The following is a 24,254-nucleotide window of genomic DNA, read 5'->3' on the forward strand; positions in this document are numbered from 1 at the left end:
GAACCGCCTACAACACATCTATCATTGTATCTCTGATAAGGATCGTTACTAAACGCACCATGCATTGCTTAAAATACCCCATTATCTAAGTATATTACTAAATATTTTGTTTCATTTGCTTCCCTCTATATAAAAATAGTGTCCTCATTCTAGAAGATTTCGACTATGATTTGGTGAAACACATACTCCAGTCAGATCCCACTTCATGACAACACAGCTAGAGAAAAGACCTGAGCATATGAGGAGGAAGAACACGTCAACACTGCAGGGGCGGGCAGGATATCCAGATGCAATATAGCGGTGTTCAGGGCATTCAGGTGAAGCGCCCGAAGGAACTGAAGGCTAGAACGGCAAGAGAAAGTCTCCGAACAAATCAACAACAAACCAAAAAAAATAAGATTTGAAAACATACAACAGTCAGGATTCGCATGTGGTCACCCGCCATACTACTAACTAACCGGCGTGTGGCTTAAGTACGGCTGAGCGGACGGGAAGCCCTGTTCTCCACACCCTATGGTCGTATGTACTAGAAGATGTACAAAAACAAACTATATAGTGCCAAGAAATACCATTTTATGAGAGAATCAGTCGGTGAAAACCTAGGCAGTTGAGTAATTTGCAAATTTAGATGTAGATGGAGTGTAATGTAGAAGACTTGATACTGCTGCGGAGCATAATTCACGTGAATCCCAGTCACGGCTCTAGATATAAGCCTCTCCACGCTCCACAGTAGTATACTGCCCTCTTAGTATCCAATAGGGTCACACTCGCCTTACCCATGGATTTTATTTTGTACAGCATCCACATAACTGGTATCGGTCGGATCCTGAGCTCTTTTAAGCCTCACACTATCTATAGGTCCTCCAGGAGCATGTTTTGAACTCTCACAATGGTTGACTTTGTCACAATTCACACTCTATTTCCAATCCATTGGTTCATTATTTACTGATATTTTCACACTTCCAGAATTTTCCCAGTCAGATAGAATCTTCAGTGTAATTACATATTCTTTAGTCGGTCTAAGAACCGGGTTGATTGCTAATATGGGCGCGTCTGCTTGACAAATTCAATGAACCCTGACACCTCTTCCACCTATAATATGAATGAGTCCTGGATGTCAGATAAATATAAGCAAAAAATATTTCTTGGATACGGGGAAGACGATCATATGACCTGTGTATTTATATGACTACCATACATCGGTTTTCTCGAGAAGAATCTAATGGTTTTTATTACTTTTTTTTTTTAAAAAAAAACAACATAAGGAACAAGTGTTGATCAGATAACGGGCCAGTCTGCCAGTTGGCCCATATAAATTGCGGCAATGCGTGAAATATTAGATAGAACCCTCTAGGCTCGCTTTCAAGTAAACACTGTAGCCCGTAAGGTTGTAAAATAAGTTTATATCATGTACAAAATGGCAGATCAACGACAATATGGAATCTGAACCGCCATATTACCCGACTCGAGGATCAAGACGCTTTGAGATGATTTCTTCGTGCTGTGACTGGAAAAAATGTTACCACATAAACAAACCATTCTAGAATGAGAATCAAGACTGGAAATTGAGCGAGCTGAACAGCCAACTTTCCCAAGTCCTTGTCTGGTGGAGTTTCTCTCAAAACGACCCGTGGACTGTTTGGCACTGGCTTGGGCAGTGGAGTATCCGATGTAGCTAGCATTGATTTTCCTTCCGTCCTGCATCTGATTTGCGTTTGGTGCATTGAATATTGAAGATCATTGTGGTGGTTCTCTGTCTGTTCGGGCTTCGGAGATACGAGAAGGTAATCGTGAGCCACTGCCCGGGGTTCTTCCTTTGGTTGTGGCCTGTATGGGATAAATTGTGTGATGGGTAGTGTGGTGGGGGGAAGTGTGCTGGGCCGTCGAATGATAGGAGAGGGCAATCTTTCTAGTGGTTTGTTTTTCGGAAGGTTTGGCTTTTGACTTTCGGTGTAGACGACAGGGTCTGTGCGGTCCTTCTTCATTGCTGCTTGTTTTTCTGCATTTGAGTCTTGTACAGCTTGGGAAGAGTCCCGAAAGGATACGGGAAGCGAATCAGGGAGCTGCACCCGTAGACCTTCAAAGTTCAATCGTTCCATTTGTAATGGCAATCCCTTGACAATAGGATCAAGTCGCCTTATAGGCTTCTTGTCTTTGTCAGGAAATACCAGTATCAGTGACTTGGCATCTTTCTGTTGGGATTGCCTGGGGAATCTCAACAGCTGCTTCACGTTGCTTTTGAACCTGCCAGAACCCTTTTTCAATTTGCCCTGAATTTCAACTCGAATATAAAACGGATCCATGTCGTGTTCCAATGTGAAAGCAGTCTGGATCACGTTGCTGTGTGTCGACTGTCGTGAAAAATCATCTCCCGAGAGCTCCCATTTCAGCGTACGGTACACCATTGCTCTTGTGCCATTGTCATTCTGAGGTCTGAGGATGAATCTGGAGCCTGGAAGTAGATTTCCCGTAAAAGTCCAGCGACTGCTCTGAGTGAATGTCTGTTCGCGATCGCAGCCTAGCCCGCCACCACCGTTCCCAAGGACGTTAAGCTCAGGGGTCAGATGCATGACATTCTTGGTTGTCACATTTGTGGGCTTCCCTTCAAGCTGCCGAGGACCAAAGTCATGCGTGAGTTGGAGAAAGCGGGATTTGCCCAAGCGCGGCTCAACCAGTACGAGCTGTGGGTTGGTATTCTGGGAGGATTTCGATATTGTCGCTGGCTTTATTCGCTCTCTTGGCCCATGTCTTCTGCTCTGCTGTTTTTCTTCCTCTTCTTCCTCTTCTAGGCTGATCCATATCACCGCGCTTGTTAGGTGACAGTCTTTAGGCTGACTGAAAGCAAAGTCCACGTAGAGGATCCCGGCCTGGTTCTCCGCTGGGCCTAGCACGCCTAATTGGGTCTTTGAATGACGGAACCGACAGTCAATATGAATTGGGCCAAGCTCCTGGCTGCATAGGCTGATGTTGGCGAGGTGATCAAAAGTATTGAAGGTTGGGCCATATTTGCGGGCAAACCGAGCTGGAGGTTGGCGGGCGGGATGCGGTTGGACGGTTTGCATCGAGGATAGAACGACGACAGTAGTAATAGTAATAGACAATCGGGTCCTTGAAACTTAAATTGACCGAGACCAAATATTGGACTGCTGTGGCTAGAAAATGTCTGTGATGGAGAAGTGGAAGAAGTGGAATGGCGAGGCTGTGTGGAGACAGGGTCGCAACCATTCATCATCCGCCCTGCACGCTAAGTCGCGGAGGCTGCTCCAGAAGAACTATGACTGGCAGAGCGTGCGGGGCTCAGCTTTTTATATTTACACAGCCCATGTTGCGTGGCACGAACCCAGCTCGGGCACAAGTTGCGTTATCATCAAAAGCGGGGCGTTACATCGTAGGGTCCAGGTCTCAAGATAGCTCTCAAACCCATCTTGACCACCAAGAACATCAACACATCCAAAAGCCACCAGCTCGCTCACAAGTCTATCCTGGTATAATGACCTATCAAAGCCGCAGCAGAGAACCTAGGGATAGGAGCATTCCATTCGATGATGACATGTATTACTATCCGCATTCCCCGCTGCAACCATCCAAAGACTTTTCATTATCGCGGGCACAAATGCGCGACCGTGGAATCCAGCCTACCCAAGACCCTACTGCAGGGGCTTCTCTCCAAGCTCACAAACTTCTTCTCTCTGGTCGCACTGAAATACACGATTCCGCAAAAGGCCAAACTCGCCCGGATCGGCCAAAATCTCCCATTCCATCAGAGATATCAAACGACTCATTTCTCTTGAATCTTCAAACTCATGGCAATCTTCAAATCCTCAAATTTTCATCAAATACAAATACTGATAGTACCCTGCATTTCGCTCTGGATGTAGCCGATGATATCGAGGGCCAGCTGGAGGAGTTGGGGCGCTTGAGGCGATGGGGCCATTTCAAAGAGGCACTCGAATACTTCGAGTCCAACTTGCAACAACATGTTCAGCTACCAATGGTGACGACTGAGTATGCCAACCTATTGCTGGAACAGGGTGCCTACAAGAAGTTGATTCAGCTGAGGTTAGAGGCTCCTCAGAAAGTCAAATCCATCCCAGGGACTGGTGCTGATCAACTGGACCTCTACCGTACCCACTTTGACACGATTGAGAAGCTTGCGGAACTTTATTTTCAAAGTCTTGCGATAGATGATTTGGACTTTGTACATTCAGAGGAGAGTGCTTTGCATTTTGATCTACGGATTAGTGACCGGCGAGTTTCTAACTCTACAGTCGGCCCGGGAACATCGTTTGATTACACAGAGGTAATGACGACAGTCAACTCTCTAGATTGGAAAGGTGCTGATATTTGGAAATATCATAGGTTCAAATCATTCGCAATCATCTCGAACTCCTAGCCAATATTGGTGATGGAGACCGAGGCGGTGTTATATTACCAACTCCTGGATTTAAATGCTATAGGGAGATTTACAACGATTTGCTCGTGGAAGCGCGCATCTGGGAGTGTCGCGACTTCCTTGGTGCGTTGTTTCGTTACTTCGGGTCACTGGGAGCTTGGAAGATCCTACATACCAACAACAGCTCAGAAGTTGAGCTGAAAGATTGCCTTGAACAATTCTCGCAGGAGTGGTCGATTGAGGACCATGATGAATCAACGGAACTTGCTATGCTGTCCATTCTTATGCAAATGGTGGATGATTTTACTCCACGCGGTCACTATGGCATCCAGAAAGACGAGGCAGCGTATGTGATTTTGTGCCTTCAGAAAGCCAATTCCTATGCTGCTAACATCGAACAGTATAGCCCTCATCTGAAAAGATCTCGGCCTTATCTGCAATGGATCATAGCCAAACAACAATTTGATCGACGATCAAATTGTAGCCCTTCGTATCGCGAAAAGCGAGAGCAGCACTTTGAAAATGACTTTGGAGAAGTTTTAAATGATTGGAACATCCCTATCTACCTCCCCGTGGGATCTGGAAATAGAGGCTGGCCAGCTTCAGACCCGAATTTTCCGCCCAACGACACATTGAAGTGGGTTTTGAGGACATCGCGTGAGCTTGGAGACTATGAAACCGAGTCCATGTGCCTCCAAGAGCTGATCTGCCGCGCCGAGGATCCACGAACTTGGTTCGCTGAGTGTGACAATCTCCTAAAAGATACTCAGGGGAATAATCTTGGGCACTTTGAACTTTCCCTCTCTCGGTATCTTCTTGCGAATGACAATATATCTCGGCGACAGCTTATGTGTGAACTAGAGGAGACCATCAAGAAGTTCAAGCCCACTGCTGAGGACGACGTTTACATCTACACACGTAGGTGTGGACTTATTGTTCTAAATGGGCTGTTTCATTTTTTCCCTGAGTATACTACAGAGTGCCTTCAGAGCGAAAATTCAATTCATGCCCTCGGCAGGATACTCTCCCTTCCGCCGACCCTGAATCATCAAAGACGCCGTTTTAAAAGGTATTCAAAAGCCGATGACAGGACAGTTCCTATTTACAGAGTCAAAAATGGGTGGTATGAAGATGGAAGTCGCCATCGATTGCGCCGTCCTGAAAGTTACGAGAGGGAAGAGACAGACAGAGGTAACGAGTTGGAGCGACGTGACCAGGCGGTACAAAAGGAGTTGAGGGATTTCGAATATCAGGAGCGTCTAGCTGTAGGGAAAGAGGAAATAAAATCAAGGATACGCCAGGAGGTAAGGGAAAGTCGGGACAATTGTAGCAAAACGGGGGCAGCAGACTGGGAGGACAAAAGACAGGAAATACAACTAGAACGAATCAAACGACAGCCGACAGTGGCCGATTTTGAAGAGCCACCATCACCAACTAGTACTCTATCAAGTCCTCTTGTGCGGTCGGCTGCAGTGGAGATGCATTCAGATGGAGATGCTGGCGCACTAGCGATGATTTCCAGACCTCAAGAACCGCCTTCGCTGTAAAGGAATTGTGCCTACATTCCGAGAACGCCAATGATATACTGTATCAATGAATATTTTCTTAACTTTTTTCTCTTGTCAATAAGGATAACGCATATGCGCTTACCCTATCGAAATTTCAAGTTACAACGGATCATGTCATTCCGTAAGCCGCCACAGAGGTCCAGACTGAGGGAAGCGCTCTCACTAAATTCCTCTTTTGGCATCAAAGGCCAATCATATCTCGGCATTTTGATCTGTAGAGAACGTATTGACAACAAGGCTTTGTCGTATAGGTGAGTCTGAAAGTCCATTGATGGATTACCTTTGCGTACTGCGACAATTATCTGCATCAATTTTGAGCAGGTCCTACTGCTGGTTATCCATCGCACAATGGTCTTGCCCTTTTTCAGAGAGCATCCCACCACGGCACGATGAGACTGATTTAGAAGACTAGATACGATAAAGATGTAAAAAATGTAAACAAAAAACATACAACAGTCAGGATTCGCATGTGGTCACCCACCATACTACTAACTAACCGGCGTGTGGCTTAAGTACGGCTGAGCGGACGGGAAGCCCTGTTCTCCACACCCTATGGTCGTATGTGCTTGTGTTTTCCTCAAAATTAATAATATCATTCAATATAGCTGAGCGTCACTTCCGACAACGTGCACGGGGTCAGAGGATTACCTAGGGTCAGAGTATCTCCATAGTTATGGATGGCTTCTGAGTTTGTGTATTGATACAAAAATTCCGTCCACGGGTGCTGTGTCGGGATCTCAGAAACTGAATCCCTGACTATATATATTCGCGAGCCCTACGAGCACCTGGACATCCAATTTTTATTTGAATAACGAAAGTTTAGTGACCAGTATTCAGTCGTAGAGATAAGAAATATGACCGGTAGAATTCCTAGTACAAATTAGAAATCAAACCTTCCAAATAGAGCGAAACCAAAGCTGACTCACCACACGGCTTTAGGAGTAAGCTGACATTTTTTGTTTCTTGATAAAACTAACTACCTATATCATTCAACTATAAGACTTAAGACTAGCGCAATAATTAATTGAGGAACATCATTGAACAAATCTTCTCTGGTCACAAAGTCGCGAAAAAAGAGACCCAGCGGTGCCAAGTAGCGCAGCCGGAGTGTCATACTCAACGACTTTACCGTCGTCAATAACAGCAATCTGATCAAAGTCCAAGAGGGTATGAGCTTGGTGTGCAACTGCAACAATGGTACACCCCGAAAAGTCCTGTCGAATGACTTGTTGCATTAGCCGGTCCGTCGTATCGTCCACACGGCTTGTCACCTCGTCCAGGAGCAAGATTTTCTGTTTCATGGCAATGGCCCGTGCTAGACAAATGAGCTGTCGCTGGCCTGCAGACAGTGGAAGATCGTCCATCTTCGCGTCTAGGCCACCATTTATCATCACATGCTCTTTTAGCTTCATCCTCTCCAGGGCCCGCAGGGCCCTAAAGTCGTCAAGGGACTTGAATGCTCCAATGTTTCCCCTTATAGTACCTGGAAACAAAACAGGCTCCTGGGGTATGACAGTTATTTTGCTGCGAACCATATCGCGAGGGCAAGACTGTAGACTAATTCCATCAATGATGATATTCCCACTCTGTATCTCAATCATGCGAAGAAGAGCGAAGATAAGAGAGCTTTTGCCACTTCCTGTGCGTCCGCAAATTCCAAGCTTGGATCCTGCAGGAATGTTCAAAGTGACGTTTCGAAGAATAGGACGTGCCGTCAGCTCATATGCCATACTCGTATCTTGGAATATTATAGAGCCCTCCAGTGGCCACGTAGCGGGTGGGTATTGATCCTCCGAAGGAAGATCTTCAGTGGGCACTTTCTCAAAGCTCCGAACTCGGGTGATAGCACCGATACTGGTCTCCATCAGCGTCCAGAAATTGATGAGCTCAGCAAGCTGCTGGTTAAAAGCGATCAAGGAGATAAGGGAAACTCCGACTGGCCCGATATTGGGCGTGAAAACAGATAAAACGGCTAGCATCACGGCAATTCCAGCGACAAGGAGATCCAATACTAGAGTCAGCCATCGTTGAACAACAAACAAGAAATAGTAAGGTTTTTGGGATTGCCGAAGTAGTTGTTTATGCTCCTCCTGGAAACTGTGTTGCCACCCAAAAGCACGAATCGTGATAAGTCCATTGAGCGTCTCAGTGAACTGGGTGAATAAGGGCGACTTGTTTTCCAAATCCAGGTAGCGGAGCTGCCGTGATGTGCGAAGGTAGAATCTTTGGATCCAGTAGATGGCAAACACTGTAAGGAAAATCAGAGGAGCCATAAATTTTGCTCCAACACAGATGAATGTTGCACTAATCAAACACTGAACGAAGTTGCTGGATGTTTTCAGAAATTCAGCTGGAAGTGATCGATCAATCAGAGTCATGTCTTGGCTGAAGCGATTGAGGATGACCCCGGAATCAGTTGACGTGAGCCAATGCAGTGGTGCCTTTTTTACCTTGTTCACTAAGTACTCATGTATCTTGCCTGAGGACCTGGGAACGATGCGGCAGAAGACTAGCCACATGCAAAAAGCCCAAATGCCAGCTCCAGCTGTGGCCAGTGTAGCATAGACACTGATATATTGTGACAACTTTCCAAATGGTGTCCTTAAATTTTCCTCCGCCCACCACTGGACCCACAGATCTAAAGGTTGATGTTATTATGGATCATAGTGGAATGACTTAGGGGATCATAGTGGAATGACTTAGGATGCACTTACTTGTGAACTGGGTACAGAACACGCCAATTGTTAGAGCCCCTGCGTAGAGGATCATTGACCACCCACCAGATGCCTTGAAATAGTAGGCATAGTCGCGCAAGTCCCCTTGCTTCCTCACGGACTTGTTGTTAATACCTGTTATGTTTGTGAAAGGTACATCTACCTGAACACCCTGCGAAAGGTCTTGATAAGAGATTGAAGTCTCTGTTGAGACCTCCAGTTCGCGAGCTTTGAATTTCTTGAGCTCTCTAGGTGGTCCCTGCTCACGGATCTTTCCGTCACCAAATATGATCACATTATCGGCATCGGTAAGTAAGTTCCAGTCATGTGTGGCCAAGATAACAGCAGTTCCATTTTGACGTAGTATGCCCTGCGACCCAAAAACATGAGTGAAGACCAAAGCAGAAGTGGTGGTATCGAGAGCACTAAGAGAATCATCGAAGATGGCCAACTTCGTTCGAGCATAAGCCGCACGGGCAATGGCAATCCGCTGTCGTTGCCCACCGCTCATTGAAAGGCCATTACTTCCAATGACTGTGTGGTCTTTTTGAGGCAGAGCATCGATGTCGCGATCCAGCGCGGTCGAGGATATGATAGTGCGGTACCATTGCTCATCATAAGGAAGTGGGTGACAAATGTTGTCACGGATAGACCGGTTGCGAATCCATGTTTTTGTATCGCAAAATGAAATTTCGGTGACGTTCACGTGAATGAACCCCTTTAGACAAGGTACCTCGCCCAAGATTGCTTTCAGGAGGGTGCTTTTTCCCGAACCAACATGCCCCACCAGTATAGTCAATGAAGATGGAGGTATTTTAATATTCACATCTGATAATATGGGTTCCTCTTGGCGTTGCCACCCAAAGGCAGCCTGATAGGTATGGACGAGATCGGCAATCTCAGTACCTGGTGCCGAGACGTTCATTGCTTGAAGTTCCAGGGAAATGTCAAGTTCGGATTCGTCGACCTGGCTAGCCGCCATCGAATGCTGCGGGTGTGGTATGATGCGATCATCAAGTTTCGACTCAGCTATAAGATACTCTTGAATCCTTTGAATACATTCCAAAGCACCCGTCACTTTTGGCCCCGAATAAATCAGGTTCGATAACGGACTGCTTAACAGAGAGATTATGGAGAGTGTGGTGAAAGCCGAAGATGCGGTCAAGGGGCTGCTGCCAGTGTGAAGTGCAATGCCAGTATAGATGACCAGCGTAAGCACTGGACACAAGTTTGTAATAGCACCGGCTGCATGATTAATTAGTAGCCTTCTCCAAGCCCAAGAGTGTATTGATAGTGTGGCTAACCAAGTAAATTCATCTTGACCATCATGTGACGAAACTTTTTCTGTCGGCTGAGCTCATTGATTCGGAACTGTTGCAATTTCGAGGAGAGGCTATCCTGGATACCGAGCAATTTGATGCTTGCACTATTATTGAGATAACTGGATGCAAATGCTACTCTCTGGCGCACAGCCTGCATCCATTACTTTTGTCGGCTGGGTGTTGACTTTGACAGAAAGTGCGTGGAAACAAAAGTTGCGACGGAGACAAAAGCCGGGACTGCTGCCGCCCAGGAAACCTGCCGCTGCAACAAGAATAACGCAATACCTGTTTCAATGGGACTTGCCCAAATCTCGTGCATATTCTGAACTCCAAATGCGATATTATCTATATCATTGCTCATCAGAGTTAGAGCAGCTGCGTCGCTATTTTCATCAAATGCCAGTGTCAGGGTCTTCTCAAAGATCAAAGACACAAATGCTCCTCTAATTTTTGTCGTAAGCCGGAAGTTATGATGTTGGTAAAGACAGCTGAAGGCCTGGGCGAATTGGATCAGAAACTATACACAGTATAGAAAGATTGGGGATACAAACCCCCTTGAGGAAGAATACCAACGCAAACCCGCCTATCAAACCGTAACCATCGTTCTTGTTCGGAATGGCATCCTGAACATAGTCGGTTAAAGCAGTAATGAGGAATGGCTGGCAATAGGTGAGCCCGATAACTGCTAGTCGAGCCATGAATGCCCATATAACGGAGGATTTGAACGTCCAAATAGTTGAGTAGGCTAAAGCGCTACGAGAAGTTCTAGAGCCTTTCATGACTGTTAAAAAATCAACTAGGAAAGTAAAATAGCTTGTTATTAGTCACCTTGGGTACATCGTCTAATGAGTTGACGGTGCAGTATGTCTGACGAAATAATTTGGTCCAGATGCGGCAAATCGTCCACAGACAGTATACGCTTGAACCCAAGACAGAGATACGAGTTGACCCACCAAAAGAAGGTGCGGCTATAAAGGCCATTCACCTCCTCATCTCCGTACTGTTCTCTCTGGTTGAGAAAATATGTCCGTTTCGACTGTGATTCAAGGTAGAACCAGATCATCTTCAATATGATGCTTGCTGTATAGAGTCCCGCTATGGCGGTATTAGATGCGAGCCATAGGCTTCTAACACGGACAACATCAAAGAGGAGTGACACTGATAAGGCGATGTTGAGGATGTTAGAGGGATATACAGAAAAAACGTGTTCCCAATGTGACAGGAAGAGAAGGCCGACTGAAGAAAGGAAAGCCAAGGCCGCGGCGGCCAAGGAGGCCCTTGTTCGTGGAGCATGAGGGAGAAACCATACAACTAAGAGAGAGAGCTGAATGATCCCAAAGGCCTGCCCGAATATCTAAGGAGAAAGTAGCTGTCAAAAACAAAAGGCGATCGTCAATCATCAAGTGAATCTACATACTAATTTTGCCCAGTAGAGCCAGCTTCGTGCCACTTTGGGAATTCGTGACTGCCGTAGTTGATTGTAACGAAGAGGGAGCGCTAGCAACAGAAGCGCGGAAGGCACAATCGAGAAGAAACATTCTTCGAAGAATAGCGTGAAATCAAAACCACCTCGGCAATCTTTCACTTGGGGGCCAAAGGCATCGTCCCCGCAGCTACCAATATTCTCCATCTGGTAAAGATTTCTTGTGCTTCAGCAAGTTTTGTGGGGAGGACGAAAAGAGTTTCGTCTAAGGGGGGACATAGCATGTCCCGGGCTCCATGTGCCGGAGAGAGAAGCGGGGCGGGGCGATCAGCCTTACCGGCTACAACCTTCTTATCTGTAAATCAGGCGATCAGCTACCTGAACCGTTTCTTTTTCTGTACATCCCGTACAAACTGAAAGAACGATTTAAGCTGCATAGAGATAGCGCTCGATGATTTGAGGCCAATTAATTCAGACTTGGGATAGTTATAGCGCAACCTGTCCGAATCTTTTTTAAAACTTTTCGCGGATTGTGGCATAATGTGCAGGTCATCGGAGTTCCGTTCGGACTCCCGTCGCACTGCAGGGAATATAGAGCAAGAACCAACCATTATGTACCGATACACAATGTACACGAGTAAGTCTGCTACTGATTGGGTTGATTTTTCAACGTAGCTGAATAAGCAACAGCGACTCATACTCCGACAGCTAATCTGCGCGTTATATTCTGCGGAACAATGCAAAAGCAGGCAACCCCAAAATTTATGCTAGACTAGATCCGACTAAAGGAACAAAGTTCTATATCACTGCTGATGGGCTTTGACATTTTCCATCTCGCGTTTTCCGTTGGTGTAGGCAGAGGCAGAATTAATTAGCTTGATTAGAATGATAATATATATCACCTAGAGGGGACACTCTTCATACGTAGTAGAAATAGTGTAAAAGACTCGGAGGTCTAGACTTAGTAGACTTCCATTCCTTACTAATACTCTTATCAAGGCACTGAGCTATGAAAGACTTGTAACAGTCGCTTTTCTGATCGACAAATCTACGAGGAGGTATGTCATTTCGACATATCAACAAATAGTTTCCAAGGAACGACCAGAGATCTCCTACCCGGTGGGAACTACCAGTCCGCTTTCGGTATTCTTACCAATTTTCTGACGAAATTTTGAAAAGCTTGTTGCCTACTATATCTAAATGGCATTCGGTTAAATGCTCTGCCCGCCACAAAGCCTCCCTAATACTCGGTGCGCGTCCTGTAATAACTCCCAGCGACAGTCTTCCAAGGCATCTCGCACCGCATGTATCAATCCCGATGTCTGGTTTGCTCCAACCGGTGCTGGAAGAATACCCTTAAGTGCCCGTGTCATGCGTATCAGGTACTCCTCCGCGCTTCCCTGGTCAGTATGATCTGATAGAGTTAGGGGTGAACCCTCGGTCATCACTCCGTACATCCATAATGTCAGCGTTGCCATGTAGAGACACCAAGGCCGGGGAGCGATGTTGTCGTCACGAGCTCGATACATATGACCAGAAAACATAGTCTCTTGAACAAGAAGTAGCGAGTAGCGAACTGCTTCTCGGGCCGAATCGGTAGTGCACCACTCTAAGATCCGGGCTCTGGCTTTGTCATAAGTACTCCGTGCATGAGCACTGCCTAAGTGATCGGGATCCATCGCTAGTGTCAGAAGATCGACCATATTTACATGCAAGGTGATCTGTGCTATTCGATGCAGCGGACGGGCGGCCTCGAGACATAGCGATGGTTGCAGTGACAATAGACAGTCTGACCATGCAGTGATAGCGAGGCTAATCATGTTGGCCCAAGGAGGAGTGGAGTTAGGCGTGGGTCTCCTCGCGTCCCCTAGGGTTGACCCAGGCCGACTTTTTGAATCGCTGTTGTTCCCTCGCTCGATTCCAAGAGTCAAGCGGGACATTGACTGCAAATGACTTTGGAGGCTCATTAAGCCATGGAGTAATACGAAGCGAGAGTACTCGCTGAACACCGCTGGCGCTATGGCTTCTTGTAATAACTTCTTCAAAGTCGGTAAGAACTGTGCCGGTTGCGTCTTTCCCTCTGACTGGATGAGCTCATACCATGACTCTGGGCAAGTGCTCTCCCAGAGTGATTCTTTACATGGCAGTGCCATTCTCATGTCACTGACGGAAAGAATCGGACTGTGTCCAAATAAACAAGCGTGCTGAGCATCCATGCAGAATGCAAAGAAGGCAGACCGACGCCATGACTCTTCATCAACCCATTGGCGCCATTCCTGTCGTAGATCGCTCATCTGGCTATGAGCACGGAATGTAGAGGTGGCTGGGTAGATACTCCCTCGTTTCATCATCTATCAGAGGTTAACATCAATGCCCTTCAGATAACCCATAAGCTTCACTCACTGTCAATATTGATCCATGGAAAACATGTGCCATTTCATAGTTCTTGCGCGAGGACTTCATCTTGCCGTGAGCTTGAATCATGAGTAATGCCTGCAGACACCATAGTGGAATCGGAGGTGAAAAAGATCCACTCTGTTCAAGTCAGCTCTGAACATAGTTCACGCAATTCTGCTGATGTGACTGACACTGATAATGATGAGCCGGAGAGAATCATGGACACACTGGCCCAGCTCATACAGATTAGGATCGTCGGCCATAGTGGAGCCCAATGTCAGAAGAGTGATGAGTAGCAGGGGCTCGATCTCGGAAATAATGAGTGTGGGTCGGTGGAAAATAGGAAAATGTGGGTGATAGTGATGGAAGTACAAGTCATGAAACATCTTGAGATTCTCAACTTCAAAAAATGGGGAATGTAAAATGTTCATGCCGAGCTGATCCAATGCAATTAATAGATTCGAATGCGCTAAGCTCCATTCGGCTATATCTGCAGGGCTTCTATGCACAACTTCATCGATGTCGTCTTCGGGAATTGCCTCAGCTTGCCAGATGGTCGGAAAGTCGAAGTTTGGTAAGCCAATGTCACATTCTGGTGGCCCTGGCTCAGGCAACTTAGGTATGTCCTGCAGCGGCTCAAACAACCAATCAATATCGTCTCTCAGTGTCTGTAGCTCGACCATGTCACCCCAGAATGGAGCAATTGTTTCTCCTATCCCGGTAGACGGGATAGCCGAGAATGTTTCATCTTCCATTTCATCCATATGCGGGAGCTCACTGCCATGAACATGATCGGCATCTTGCATAATATTCTCAACTGGAAGAATGTCAATGTTTGCGCTGTCCTTTGAAGATAGGTTCACCGTTCCGCCGGAGTTCCTAAAGAACATCCCTTTCTCATGGCGGGACTTATGTCTTTGGTACAAGTCCCGACGAACGAAGATTTTGGGGCAAATGTCGCATGAGAAAATCTTTTCTGGTTCATCTACAAAGTAGTCGGTAAACAAATATTTATATAATCAGCCAACACGGTGGAAGGACATTCTTACGGTTGAGACGGTGACGCTGGAGATGCTCTTTGCGAAGAAACGTCCTGCCGCAGCCCTCTTCCTTGCAAGTGTATGAATGTGAGCGAGCGCGGCTCATATTCGTACAAACAGTTATTTGAATTTAGAAGTATTTGAAATGGGTATTGAGATTCTAACGAATGCAAAAGAAATAGCAATGTAATCAGATCATGTCAGTCTTTCAGCCACTTTCGTCTTATCAACTTCCCCTCTTTGGCGCCAGCTCGCTTATTCAAAAGTGCCGAGTTTCCCCATGCCGATTGCACGATTAGAGTTCTGGGGCACGGGGCTTGCTATTTACTGATCAGGCTGCCCTTGAAAGATAGTCTCATTGAAGCTAGGGATTTCCCACCAATCACGAGCTAATCCGCTTCGCCGAGCTCAACTGATAGCGAGATAACGTGTTCAAAAATCAATCTGAAAATAGCCGAGCTCAAGTAGCTGGGTAGTCAGTCTAATTCTTAAAGCTGTTCTTCACCCTTTGGCTGAGCCACGTATTCTGTCTCCTGCCCCTCGTGAGCGGGAGCATCCCTAATCGACATGACAAAAGGTATGGCCCAGATCAAGGCGAAGACAATGAAAGCCCAGTCGACGGCAAATTCGATGTTGTAATTTGTTTTGTCCGAATTCACTTTGGATGCTATCGCGCTGCCGACCGCCTCCATACACTTGAAAGCACCCACATAGCGAGCCGCTTGCTCTGGAGACTCATGGGATAAATAGCCAATTGTCCAGTAGACCAGCGTCTGCCACACTGCATCGAAACTTCCATAGAAGAAATAAAGCAAGAACGGTCCGGCATATTTGGAGCCAGATGTGATAAGATCCATCTCATTGAGAGGGTAATAGTCGCTATTGGGAGCCCGCTTCAGCTGTGCCGCCAGACCCCCAGACCAAACGGCCATGGAGATAACGACAGTAATGACAAAGCCCCATATTCCGCGCATACGTCGATTCATGAGCTTGTTGTCCAGGAATAGGCCAAAGAGGTAACTCGAAACCATCTGTGCTAGCCAGTACATGCCGCCATTGAAGCTGCGGGTACGGATCGTGAACAACTTGGCGTTGAAGGTGTTTTGTTGGTAGTTGTAGGCATCTATACCCATATCAGTACTTGGACAAATCGAGAGAGTTGATCTATAGCCTCACAATTTGCTGCCATCCAAAATGGGATAAGCGAAATAACGCGCCAGTCCTTGAGGATTCTCATCACACCCAAAAATTCGTCCCAGACCCGCGGAGCCCGTTGAGGTGCAGCGCGTGACTTGTCTTCGCGAATAACATTGTATGGCTTGAGAAGCCCAAGTGAGCAAGCGCAACCGGCAGCCATGATGCACATGAAGGCAATGTATGTAGAATCGGAAACGGTACCCGATGTTGAGTGAAAATTAAGGCCAAAGGAGATCATTGATCCCAAAAAGCCTCCCAAGCTGCAGTAGGACATCAGATAAACGAAATCTTCGCCAACAAGAGACCATCATAACATACTTGAAAATAATCCAGAATATACCAATCATTCGTCCTTGTTGTTGCGGCAGGGGATAGCCTGTCATAATGGAACCTTGTGCGATCCACAGAAGAGATGCGCCGATTCCTAGCAAAGCACTGCTGCCGATCACAAAGCCTTGATTTCCCGTATGGGTGTATGCCAGAAGCGAACCGGCATAGAGAATGTACGGCAGTCCTCCAATCAAGATCGTCCATTTGGGACCCAGCACGTTAGTGACGACTGGCGCCACAAAAAGGTTCCCCGCAGCGCTGACAGAGGCCAAAGCAATGTGACCCTTAGCTTGGGTTGTAGTGTCCAGCTGGCCACCACCTCCAATGCCAGAGAGGGCGTTGTACATGCCGGGGCATCTAGTGGAGTCAGGAAAATTTCTCTCAGTGGAAGTGAAAACAAAACAGTTCTTACCCAAATGCGACAAAGCTGACAATCACGATCTGCCAGAATGGTGAATTGTATCGACTGTAGCATATCTTATGAGATACATTGTCAACCTCTCCAGCTGCCACATCCTGTGATGGTTCGGTACTCTCAACAGCCTTCGTCTTTGAATGCATGCTTGCGAGTATGGTTTTAACTCAAAAATAATTTGCCGAATTACGACGAATGTTACATCTAGAGCCGACGATCATTTCTTATACCTATTGCTCTTGAGCAGCCTACAGGCTAGTGACTGATAACATCAAGTTACCCCGCGCAAGCTGCGGGATGAACTCCCTAGATAGATCTGTTCGAGCTTAAAAGACTACCTCGGCTGCAATCTCATCCAGCCACAAGATAAGAACCTTTTCACTTTTTCAGAAGTGTGGGATGGGAATTCAAGATGTCGGGGCGTACACATGATTCCTTGATTTTTGAACCAATATTAAATCTGATATGCTAACTTTACCTATCAGGACGCTCTTGGGTGACGTATCTAGTTCACGTTCCCTTCTATAGTAGATTGGCGTGGGCTCTTTGTCTGGCAAAACTGTACCGCTTTGAGAACTCTCAGCGGCTCTGTCGCTCTCGATAAATCCGACCGCCAGCAATCTGCCCTTACCGCCATTTATCAAAACATAGTTGCAGAAAAGGGGCGATGTATTACTGCCGGAGAACAGTAAAGCTAAACAACTCCGTCAGGCGGTAAGCTAGATCTCGTTACGTGGGGGCGTCTGGATAGGTCAAGGTAGTGTCTCAGATAAAACACCTTAATTTTAAATGGAGAGCGATTCTATATATATAGATGATCTCCTACTCAGCACCAGATTATTCATTCGATTAAAAGAATAAGTACGAGAAATGAAATATCTTACATCACTCGTATGGTTGAGTACCTGCATAATCGCAGCCAATGCTGCGACAAGCTGGACTAGCCTCCCATCTCACCCAAGATTGATGTTCACGCCAGCACGTGTCAATGCTGTACTCAGTATGAATGAGAGTGATACGTACTACCAAGGGATTCTTGCAACATTGGCAGAGACCGCTGACACTGCTGTCGCAACACCTCTAACGCTCAGCTCTGCCACTTCGTGGTCGAGCACCATTCGCATGAATGTCGGTGCCACAGCAGGGACATACCTCTTAACCGGCGACACTAAATACTCTGACTGGGTCATCGAAAGCATCATACTACTTGCCAATCTCTCTGACTGGGATGTGTCCGATTTTCTGAACACTGCAGATATTGCGATGACGATCTCGATTGGCTATGACTGGGTATACGATATGATGACAGCCGCACAACGAACCACGGTTCAGTCAGCAATAGCCAACAAGGCCTTTGTTCCAGCATTGAACTCTTCTATCAATTCTTGGAGCGAGCATACCAATAACTGGGCCCAGGTCACAAACGGCTGCTTGATCATTGCAGCATTGGCGATTGGAGATATCAACTCCACCCTCGCAGAGGAGATCATGGATTTCTCCGTCCCCAAGTTGAATGTTTCGCTAGAGCAATATGCTCCCGACGGAGGGTGGATTGAGGGGTACTCATACGGTACCTACGCTGGTATATTCCTCGGTTTAATGATGAATTCGCTGGACACCGCCTTGGGTAATGATCTAGGCATATCCGAGTTACCCGGAATGAGTGGTCTGGGAGCCTGGTTGACCCACGGTTTCGGCCAGACTGGCGGATTTAGTTGGGGTGATGGTGCTTGGACGTTTTCCAACGCAAACAGTTTATGGAGCGCAGGATACTGGGCTCAGCGGTTCAACAAGCCTGAATGGCTGCAAGGAATGATGTCGCGCTTCACCTCCACTGAGGCAGCGACCTTTCAGGCTTTTTTATTCTATAATTCTAGCCTCATGACACCTAGTGTTTTGTCCACCATGCCGCTCTATGATGAATTTACTGGTGTTGCAGGGATGACTTATCGCACATCTTGGACAGACTCGGATGGGTGGTTCTTCGGTTTCATGGGTGGTTTCAACGGTCGCTCACATGGCCATCTCGATGCTGGCTCCTTTGTTGTTGATTACAAGGGATATCGATGGGCTGAGCTACTCGGGTCAGATAGTTACAGCCTCACAGATTACTTTGTGGGCCCTCGTCGCTGGACATACTATCGGTGCAGGAGTGAAGGCAGTAATACGTTGAGCATCTCAGACGTATCACAGACCCCTCTGCATTTCGCCAATCAGAATCCCTCGTCGAATAATTCCCTCCGGTGGGTGGGAAGCTTCGACGATTCTAGCAGATTTGGCGTTGCAAACCTGACTCAGGCATATAACAACGTGACAACCAGTGTGCTACGCGGGGTTGCACTCTTGAACGGCACTCAGATGATCATCCGTGATGAAGTTCGCGCCTCTACGGCAATTGACATCGCTACTAGCTGGCACACAACAGCCACTATAAGTGTCGCGACCGACAATCAGACAGTCACACTCACACAAGACGATATCACCATGACAGTTACATTGCTTTCACCTTCGAATGCCTATCTAGAGGCGATAGATACGAACCCCTGCAACTCTTATAGCCCCTGCTCTGAGGCCACCAACTCGGGCATATATAACCTTGCTGTCCGGCTGACAAGTTTGACTAAAGAGGCTGATATTTTAGTTGCTCTGTCCGAAAGTGGGACCGAACTTGAGTCATTTGATTCGTCCTTGAGCGATTGGTATTCACTATGCACTGTGGATTGCTGGGAGTCCACAAATGTTGAAGATCCGTACTGGCTAGAAAATTCCGAAGTCTATTACTAAAGCCAGATGCATGTATATCTTATTCCAATGACCTTTTTTTAATATTTGTTCTCTTCTCGATTATATGCTATCTCTTCGTGGTGACCCAAGCTCTGGTCTGTGCCGAGGTGTACAATGCATGAAATAGTTCGAGTACCTTCTTCGCAACTGTCTCATCACAGTGGATATCCTTGATGTTACCGTTCTGAGCTCTTCGGAAAAAGCCGTCCATCTGTTTGTTGAATGCAGCTTTGAGCATATCATCTTTCCGATGTTTTCCATCTTGGAAGATCTCATTTCTTCCCATTTTCCAGCCTTGCCTCGCCTCCTTCATCAAAAGATGCCCTTTATCACCGAGTCCCAGGTGGAGCGACCCATATGTACCGTAGATATCGATAATCCAATCATCCAGATATCCACTCGGCTCCCAGGCGTTGAAATCGAGATGAGCGTTCATTGTATCGTATTCCAAGATAGCCGATGCAAGATCTTCGTGGACCAATGAGCCTACAGCTTTCTCAGGGTTCACAATGCGATCGTGAAAGAGGTCGGGAACCCAAGAGAAGCCACGGTGCGGCTCCCGTTCTGGCAGCTTTCGAATCGAGGAGACTACCTGGCTCGGTAGACCAAAAAGGTCAATCACAATTTCCACAATATGACCCCCTAGGCTATAAAAAAAGCCACCTATATTTGCTTCATGCGATTGCCAAGGCTCTGCGCCAGCTCCTCCAGGGCAGCCCCCGTGGAATCGAGCTTCGGTTATGTAGCCCAGCAGCGAGCTCTGCAAAATGTCGCGTGCAAATTCGACGGGCTCGAGGTAGTGTAGTTCCCAGCCGACCTCAAAAATGATAGATTTCTGTTTGATTTCCGTAGCGAGGTCGTAAAACTCTACTGGGCTGGCGACACCTGGCTTTTCGAGGAAGATGGCCTTAGCGCCATTGTCAATAGCCAGACGGATATATTTGGCGTTCTCGTGGTCCCGACCGTGGATCAACACGGTATCAAATTCGAGCTTGAGCAGCTCCGTGCAGTTTGAATATCGTGGACAGCCTGCTTGCTCTTGCATATGGCAAGCAGTCTGGTCATCGTTGTCGTAATAACCGAGGACTGTTACGTCGCTTTCCTTGAGATAAGCAAAACGATGAAAGATGTGTGGGTGGCTTGTTCCCAGAAGAATCACTTGTGTCTGCATTTTTGTTTTATTATCGTGGCTTCGGAGATAGAAAAAGAATGTAACTGTAAGTTAATTGAATGTTCAAGTCAGTATTGGTATCATCCCACGTAGGCCACAAACGGAGGGTCTGAGCGGCACCCCGCTGTACGTCGGCTAGCTATTCCCAAGCTCATGGTGGCTGAATAAAAAACAGTTGATTGTGTCAGCACGGTGTGATAGTGGAGGATCAGAGAGAAACGAGAATAAGCAAAAGCTGTAAGTTCGCTGCTACGGGAAGGGAAGAACAGACAGAGAAATCTGATGGATTGCGGTGGTATGGAGAGGAGAAGAAAGAACAAGAGAAAGAAACGCTGTGATATTTACAGGGTCTTATCACCTGAAATCTAAATATTTGATGTGTTCCTAACATTAGAGTCCTAAATTGAGAGAAATAATACGCGTAGGATTCTCATTTTTCTCAAATTCTTCATTTTTTGCTGGTAGCCCTAGGCCCTGATAATTCTTGCACGGTTATGCCAGCACCTTGTACTCGCTAGCTTGGATAAGAAAGCACTTTCGAGTATCCTCCGTCCACCAAATATGTCTACAAAGTGATCAGTAGAGTCTTCATTTCTGTTAAAAGCATTTCATACGTACCCCTCCAGTAGTGAACCCACTTTCCATGACGGACAAAAACTCGACCCACCTAACACTTGTCAAATAGGAAGTCAAAAATCGTCTGTAAGAGCGTCTCACCTCGCAATATCCTCTCCTTTTCCAATTCTTCCAACTGGGTGACCCTCATGCATTGCCTCACTTTTCCCATATCCCCACTCAGGCGCATATTCGCTTTGGAAATCCCGGTTCAAATCCTCTCGAATGGTGTCAACGTCGGGCATCGCTTCTTCATCTCTCTCAGACCGCACATCGACCATCCCAGGACTAATAACATGGACTCGAATCTTAGGGCCGAGACTAACAGACATTGCCATGGACAGCCCTTCGATACCGGCTTTTGATGCCGCATACGCTTCTCCGTGCTTGCTTTGTTGATGAGCACGACAGCTGGACATGTTAATAATCACGCCGCCTCCAGGGGATTTCTCGAGATATGGGATCGCTTGCTGGGAGACGCGGTAGGTGCCGATGAGGTTGACGTTTAGAATGCGCTCGAAATCGGATACTGGTACTTCGTCCATGCGGATACCCGCACGCATGTATTGGCTCTGGTGGTGAGGATGTAAGCATTCACGCGACTGTATCTCAAGCATCAACCAAGGAGGGATTCACATTTATCCCTGCGTCTGTTTATGAAATGGCATTAGCGTTGATGAAATAAGTAGAGAGGAAATAACCTCACTGTTTATGAGAACGTCAATCATTCCAAACTGTTCGACACACTTTTGAACAGCTTGTACGACGTCCTCGCCATTTGAAACGTCCATCCGGGACCACTTGAAGTTGGAGGTCAATTCTGTGGGAACGACTGAAGCAAGATGCTTCATGCACGTCATTTCGAGAAATGATTCATTGTAATCAGTCAAAAAGACCCGGTGGCCCTTTAGCAAAAGATAGCGAGCCGTCACTCGACCAAGTCCGCTACCAGCACCGGTGATAAAAAACACCTTAGACATTTCGGAAACCAGAAATGTGAACTCCTGTGACAACTCTTTCATTCACCAAACACGATCACACAGAGTACTTTGCAGAATTGCTATTTGGAGGATTTGAGATCCAGATGTTTTGCAGTCAACATTGATAGGACGGATTGCGGGCAAGTTTCCCCTCTATCCCACGCCCTTTACGCGGGATAAAAATTTGTGGCTGATTTAGTTGATTTCTTTAGAGTTTTCGGAATGCGGAGAGCTATCTCATTGGCCCTTTCGTGACTTGCAGGCGTTGCAGTCTTATCAGTCCAAGCAAAGCCACATTTCAAGCCTACTCTCGCCTAATGCCCTTATCTCAAGCTCTTGTCCCTCATGCTCCATGGTGTCGATTATGACGCAGAGTAAGCAACAGGAAATTGCCGAGGATCTCATAAATGCTTGGATAACCTCAGTGTATGGCGATATGTAAAATAGCCGAGCACAAATGCTACGTGGATCGCGATGTGAGCGCTCTTTGATATTCGACAGATCCGATGCTGTAGAAAGCTCCGTGTTAATGTTTCAAGGTTGCGATTTACACAGGAGAGGGATGTCGCACGTACGAATTGTATTATCTACACAATTCATCTGAAAATCCGAAGTCTTGCACGAAGACTAGCTTTGAATAGACAGTCCGACAATGTCCTTAGACAATGTCCTCTTTTGAGTAAATTAAGTACTACAGAGATCACGGACTGGATAAATTGAAAAAAATGCCCGGCTAAAAACTTTATATACCTTCAGATCAGTAGAGCGTATCCGCTGTGATTTTGCGGTAGCAACCCCGCACGCGCAGGACCGGAATGACTAAGCAAACATTGGAGAGGGCAGACAGGCGGTAAAAGTGGGTCTATCCAAAAAAAAAATAGGGTGGAAATTGTGCGATACATGCGTGTGACAAAGCTGAAGTTGACTGTAGCTGGTATGTTAGTTTTGATGCTTCTAGACGTGACAAACTCTACCACGTCGTAAGTACCATCATGAAGTGGATTCCTGCCGGTCGCAGGATCAGGTCGCAGTAGTGTGTCAACTTTGCTTGCCGATCTTTCTACTACCTGAAAAATGGAAGTGCTCAGACTAATAGCAACACTAACCAGGTCTCGCAGTTCACAGGTAATTTTCATACTATATGATGAAATTGAATGAGTACAAGGTTTTTGGAGGCCATTGACCAGTTTACAATCTACCGCAACTACGCACGTAATGAAAGATTGAGGAGGAAGAGTATTGAATCTGCTATTGAAACGACTCAAAGTCTCGGAATCCAAAATTGCATAAGAGAAGAGTATCTTCTTAGTTCCTCATCAATATATGGCACCCCCTAGTGACTTGACAGAGTCCACTACTTGCAGTACTGATATTAAGAACGTCAGCGTTATTGTCTGACTTAATTGCCGGGAATTAAAGACATACCCAGTTTTCGCTTCCGGATTTCTTGGTGCATTTCTTGCCTTCGCAGCAAACACCATCGCCGTGGGTTCCACTACCGATTCTGCAAAGGTCGCCAGGACAATGGCATTTAGGGAACTCAGGACAGTTACCAGTGGCCATGGCCAGGCCGAGAAAAGTAGCGATCAAAAAGATATACTTCATTTTGCTGGGCTGAGCGAGTTAGTGGGAGTGTTTTAAAGAGAAAGAATATTATATACCAGAAGGTTGAAGTGGAATAGTTTCAGTGAGAGATGTTCAATCGAGATAATTGTTGATGAGGAATTGAGACTCTGGGGAGAATATCGAGCCATATTTATACCATTGAGTGCTGCACCTGTCGGTGTTGATATCGAATTCTTGAACCGCTCTGTTTCTAGAGAATGAAGATCATCTTGGCAAGGCTGGGCAGTCAGACGGCCTGCTGATTATCTTGGGAGGCCTGATGCCGTGCTCGGTAACATG

At 46.5% G+C, this 24,254-nt stretch overlaps 8 protein-coding genes across 8 annotated transcripts; 2 read left to right on the top strand and 6 right to left on the bottom strand.

Annotated features, from left to right (window-relative positions):
- Positions 1-1,425: 1,425 nt before the first annotated feature.
- Positions 1,426-3,062, bottom strand: N7503_007247 (uncharacterized protein; the record flags this gene model as incomplete). Its single annotated transcript, XM_057066794.1, has 2 exons — positions 1,426-1,507; positions 1,537-3,062. The coding sequence occupies 2 exons, from the start codon at positions 3,060-3,062 to the stop codon at positions 1,426-1,428; spliced, it is 1,608 nt and encodes a 535-aa protein (XP_056920475.1).
- Positions 3,063-3,613: 551 nt separating this feature from the next.
- On the top strand, positions 3,614-5,940 carry N7503_007248 (uncharacterized protein; the record flags this gene model as incomplete). Its single annotated transcript, XM_057066795.1, has 4 exons — positions 3,614-4,300; positions 4,360-4,739; positions 4,800-5,311; positions 5,489-5,940. The coding sequence occupies 4 exons, from the start codon at positions 3,614-3,616 to the stop codon at positions 5,938-5,940; spliced, it is 2,031 nt and encodes a 676-aa protein (XP_056920476.1).
- A 1,055-nt stretch (positions 5,941-6,995) lies between these two features.
- Positions 6,996-11,627, bottom strand: N7503_007249 (uncharacterized protein; the record flags this gene model as incomplete). Its single annotated transcript, XM_057066796.1, has 7 exons — positions 6,996-8,599; positions 8,676-9,920; positions 9,980-10,101; positions 10,162-10,493; positions 10,549-10,750; positions 10,951-11,351; positions 11,415-11,627. The coding sequence occupies 7 exons, from the start codon at positions 11,625-11,627 to the stop codon at positions 6,996-6,998; spliced, it is 4,119 nt and encodes a 1,372-aa protein (XP_056920477.1).
- A 1,004-nt stretch (positions 11,628-12,631) lies between these two features.
- N7503_007250 (C2H2 finger domain transcription factor) lies at positions 12,632-14,963 on the bottom strand (the record flags this gene model as incomplete). Its single annotated transcript, XM_057066797.1, has 4 exons — positions 12,632-13,771; positions 13,824-13,913; positions 14,009-14,802; positions 14,867-14,963. The coding sequence occupies 4 exons, from the start codon at positions 14,961-14,963 to the stop codon at positions 12,632-12,634; spliced, it is 2,121 nt and encodes a 706-aa protein (XP_056920478.1).
- Positions 14,964-15,345: 382 nt separating this feature from the next.
- On the bottom strand, positions 15,346-16,945 carry N7503_007251 (uncharacterized protein; the record flags this gene model as incomplete). Its single annotated transcript, XM_057066798.1, has 4 exons — positions 15,346-15,980; positions 16,034-16,314; positions 16,373-16,741; positions 16,797-16,945. 4 exons carry the CDS (start codon positions 16,943-16,945, stop codon positions 15,346-15,348), a joined length of 1,434 nt encoding a protein of 477 aa, XP_056920479.1.
- An 820-nt stretch (positions 16,946-17,765) lies between these two features.
- On the top strand, positions 17,766-19,583 carry N7503_007252 (uncharacterized protein; the record flags this gene model as incomplete). The annotated part of the gene is made up of 1 exon (XM_057066799.1): positions 17,766-19,583. One exon carries the CDS (start codon positions 17,766-17,768, stop codon positions 19,581-19,583), a length of 1,818 nt encoding a protein of 605 aa, XP_056920480.1.
- Positions 19,584-19,650: 67 nt separating this feature from the next.
- N7503_007253 (Gfo/Idh/MocA family protein) lies at positions 19,651-20,754 on the bottom strand (the record flags this gene model as incomplete). Its single annotated transcript, XM_057066800.1, has 1 exon — positions 19,651-20,754. The coding sequence occupies one exon, from the start codon at positions 20,752-20,754 to the stop codon at positions 19,651-19,653; it is 1,104 nt and encodes a 367-aa protein (XP_056920481.1).
- Positions 20,755-21,342: 588 nt separating this feature from the next.
- Positions 21,343-22,349, bottom strand: N7503_007254 (SDR family NAD(P)-dependent oxidoreductase; the record flags this gene model as incomplete). The annotated part of the gene is made up of 4 exons (XM_057066801.1): positions 21,343-21,348; positions 21,373-21,421; positions 21,472-21,941; positions 22,071-22,349. The coding sequence occupies 4 exons, from the start codon at positions 22,347-22,349 to the stop codon at positions 21,343-21,345; spliced, it is 804 nt and encodes a 267-aa protein (XP_056920482.1).
- Positions 22,350-24,254: the final 1,905 nt, after the last annotated feature.

Source organism: Penicillium pulvis (genome assembly GCF_028828015.1).
Source record: "Penicillium pulvis strain IBT 33274 chromosome Unknown contig_5_segment0_segment0, whole genome shotgun sequence".
Lineage (NCBI taxonomy): Eukaryota > Fungi > Ascomycota > Eurotiomycetes > Eurotiales > Aspergillaceae > Penicillium > Penicillium pulvis.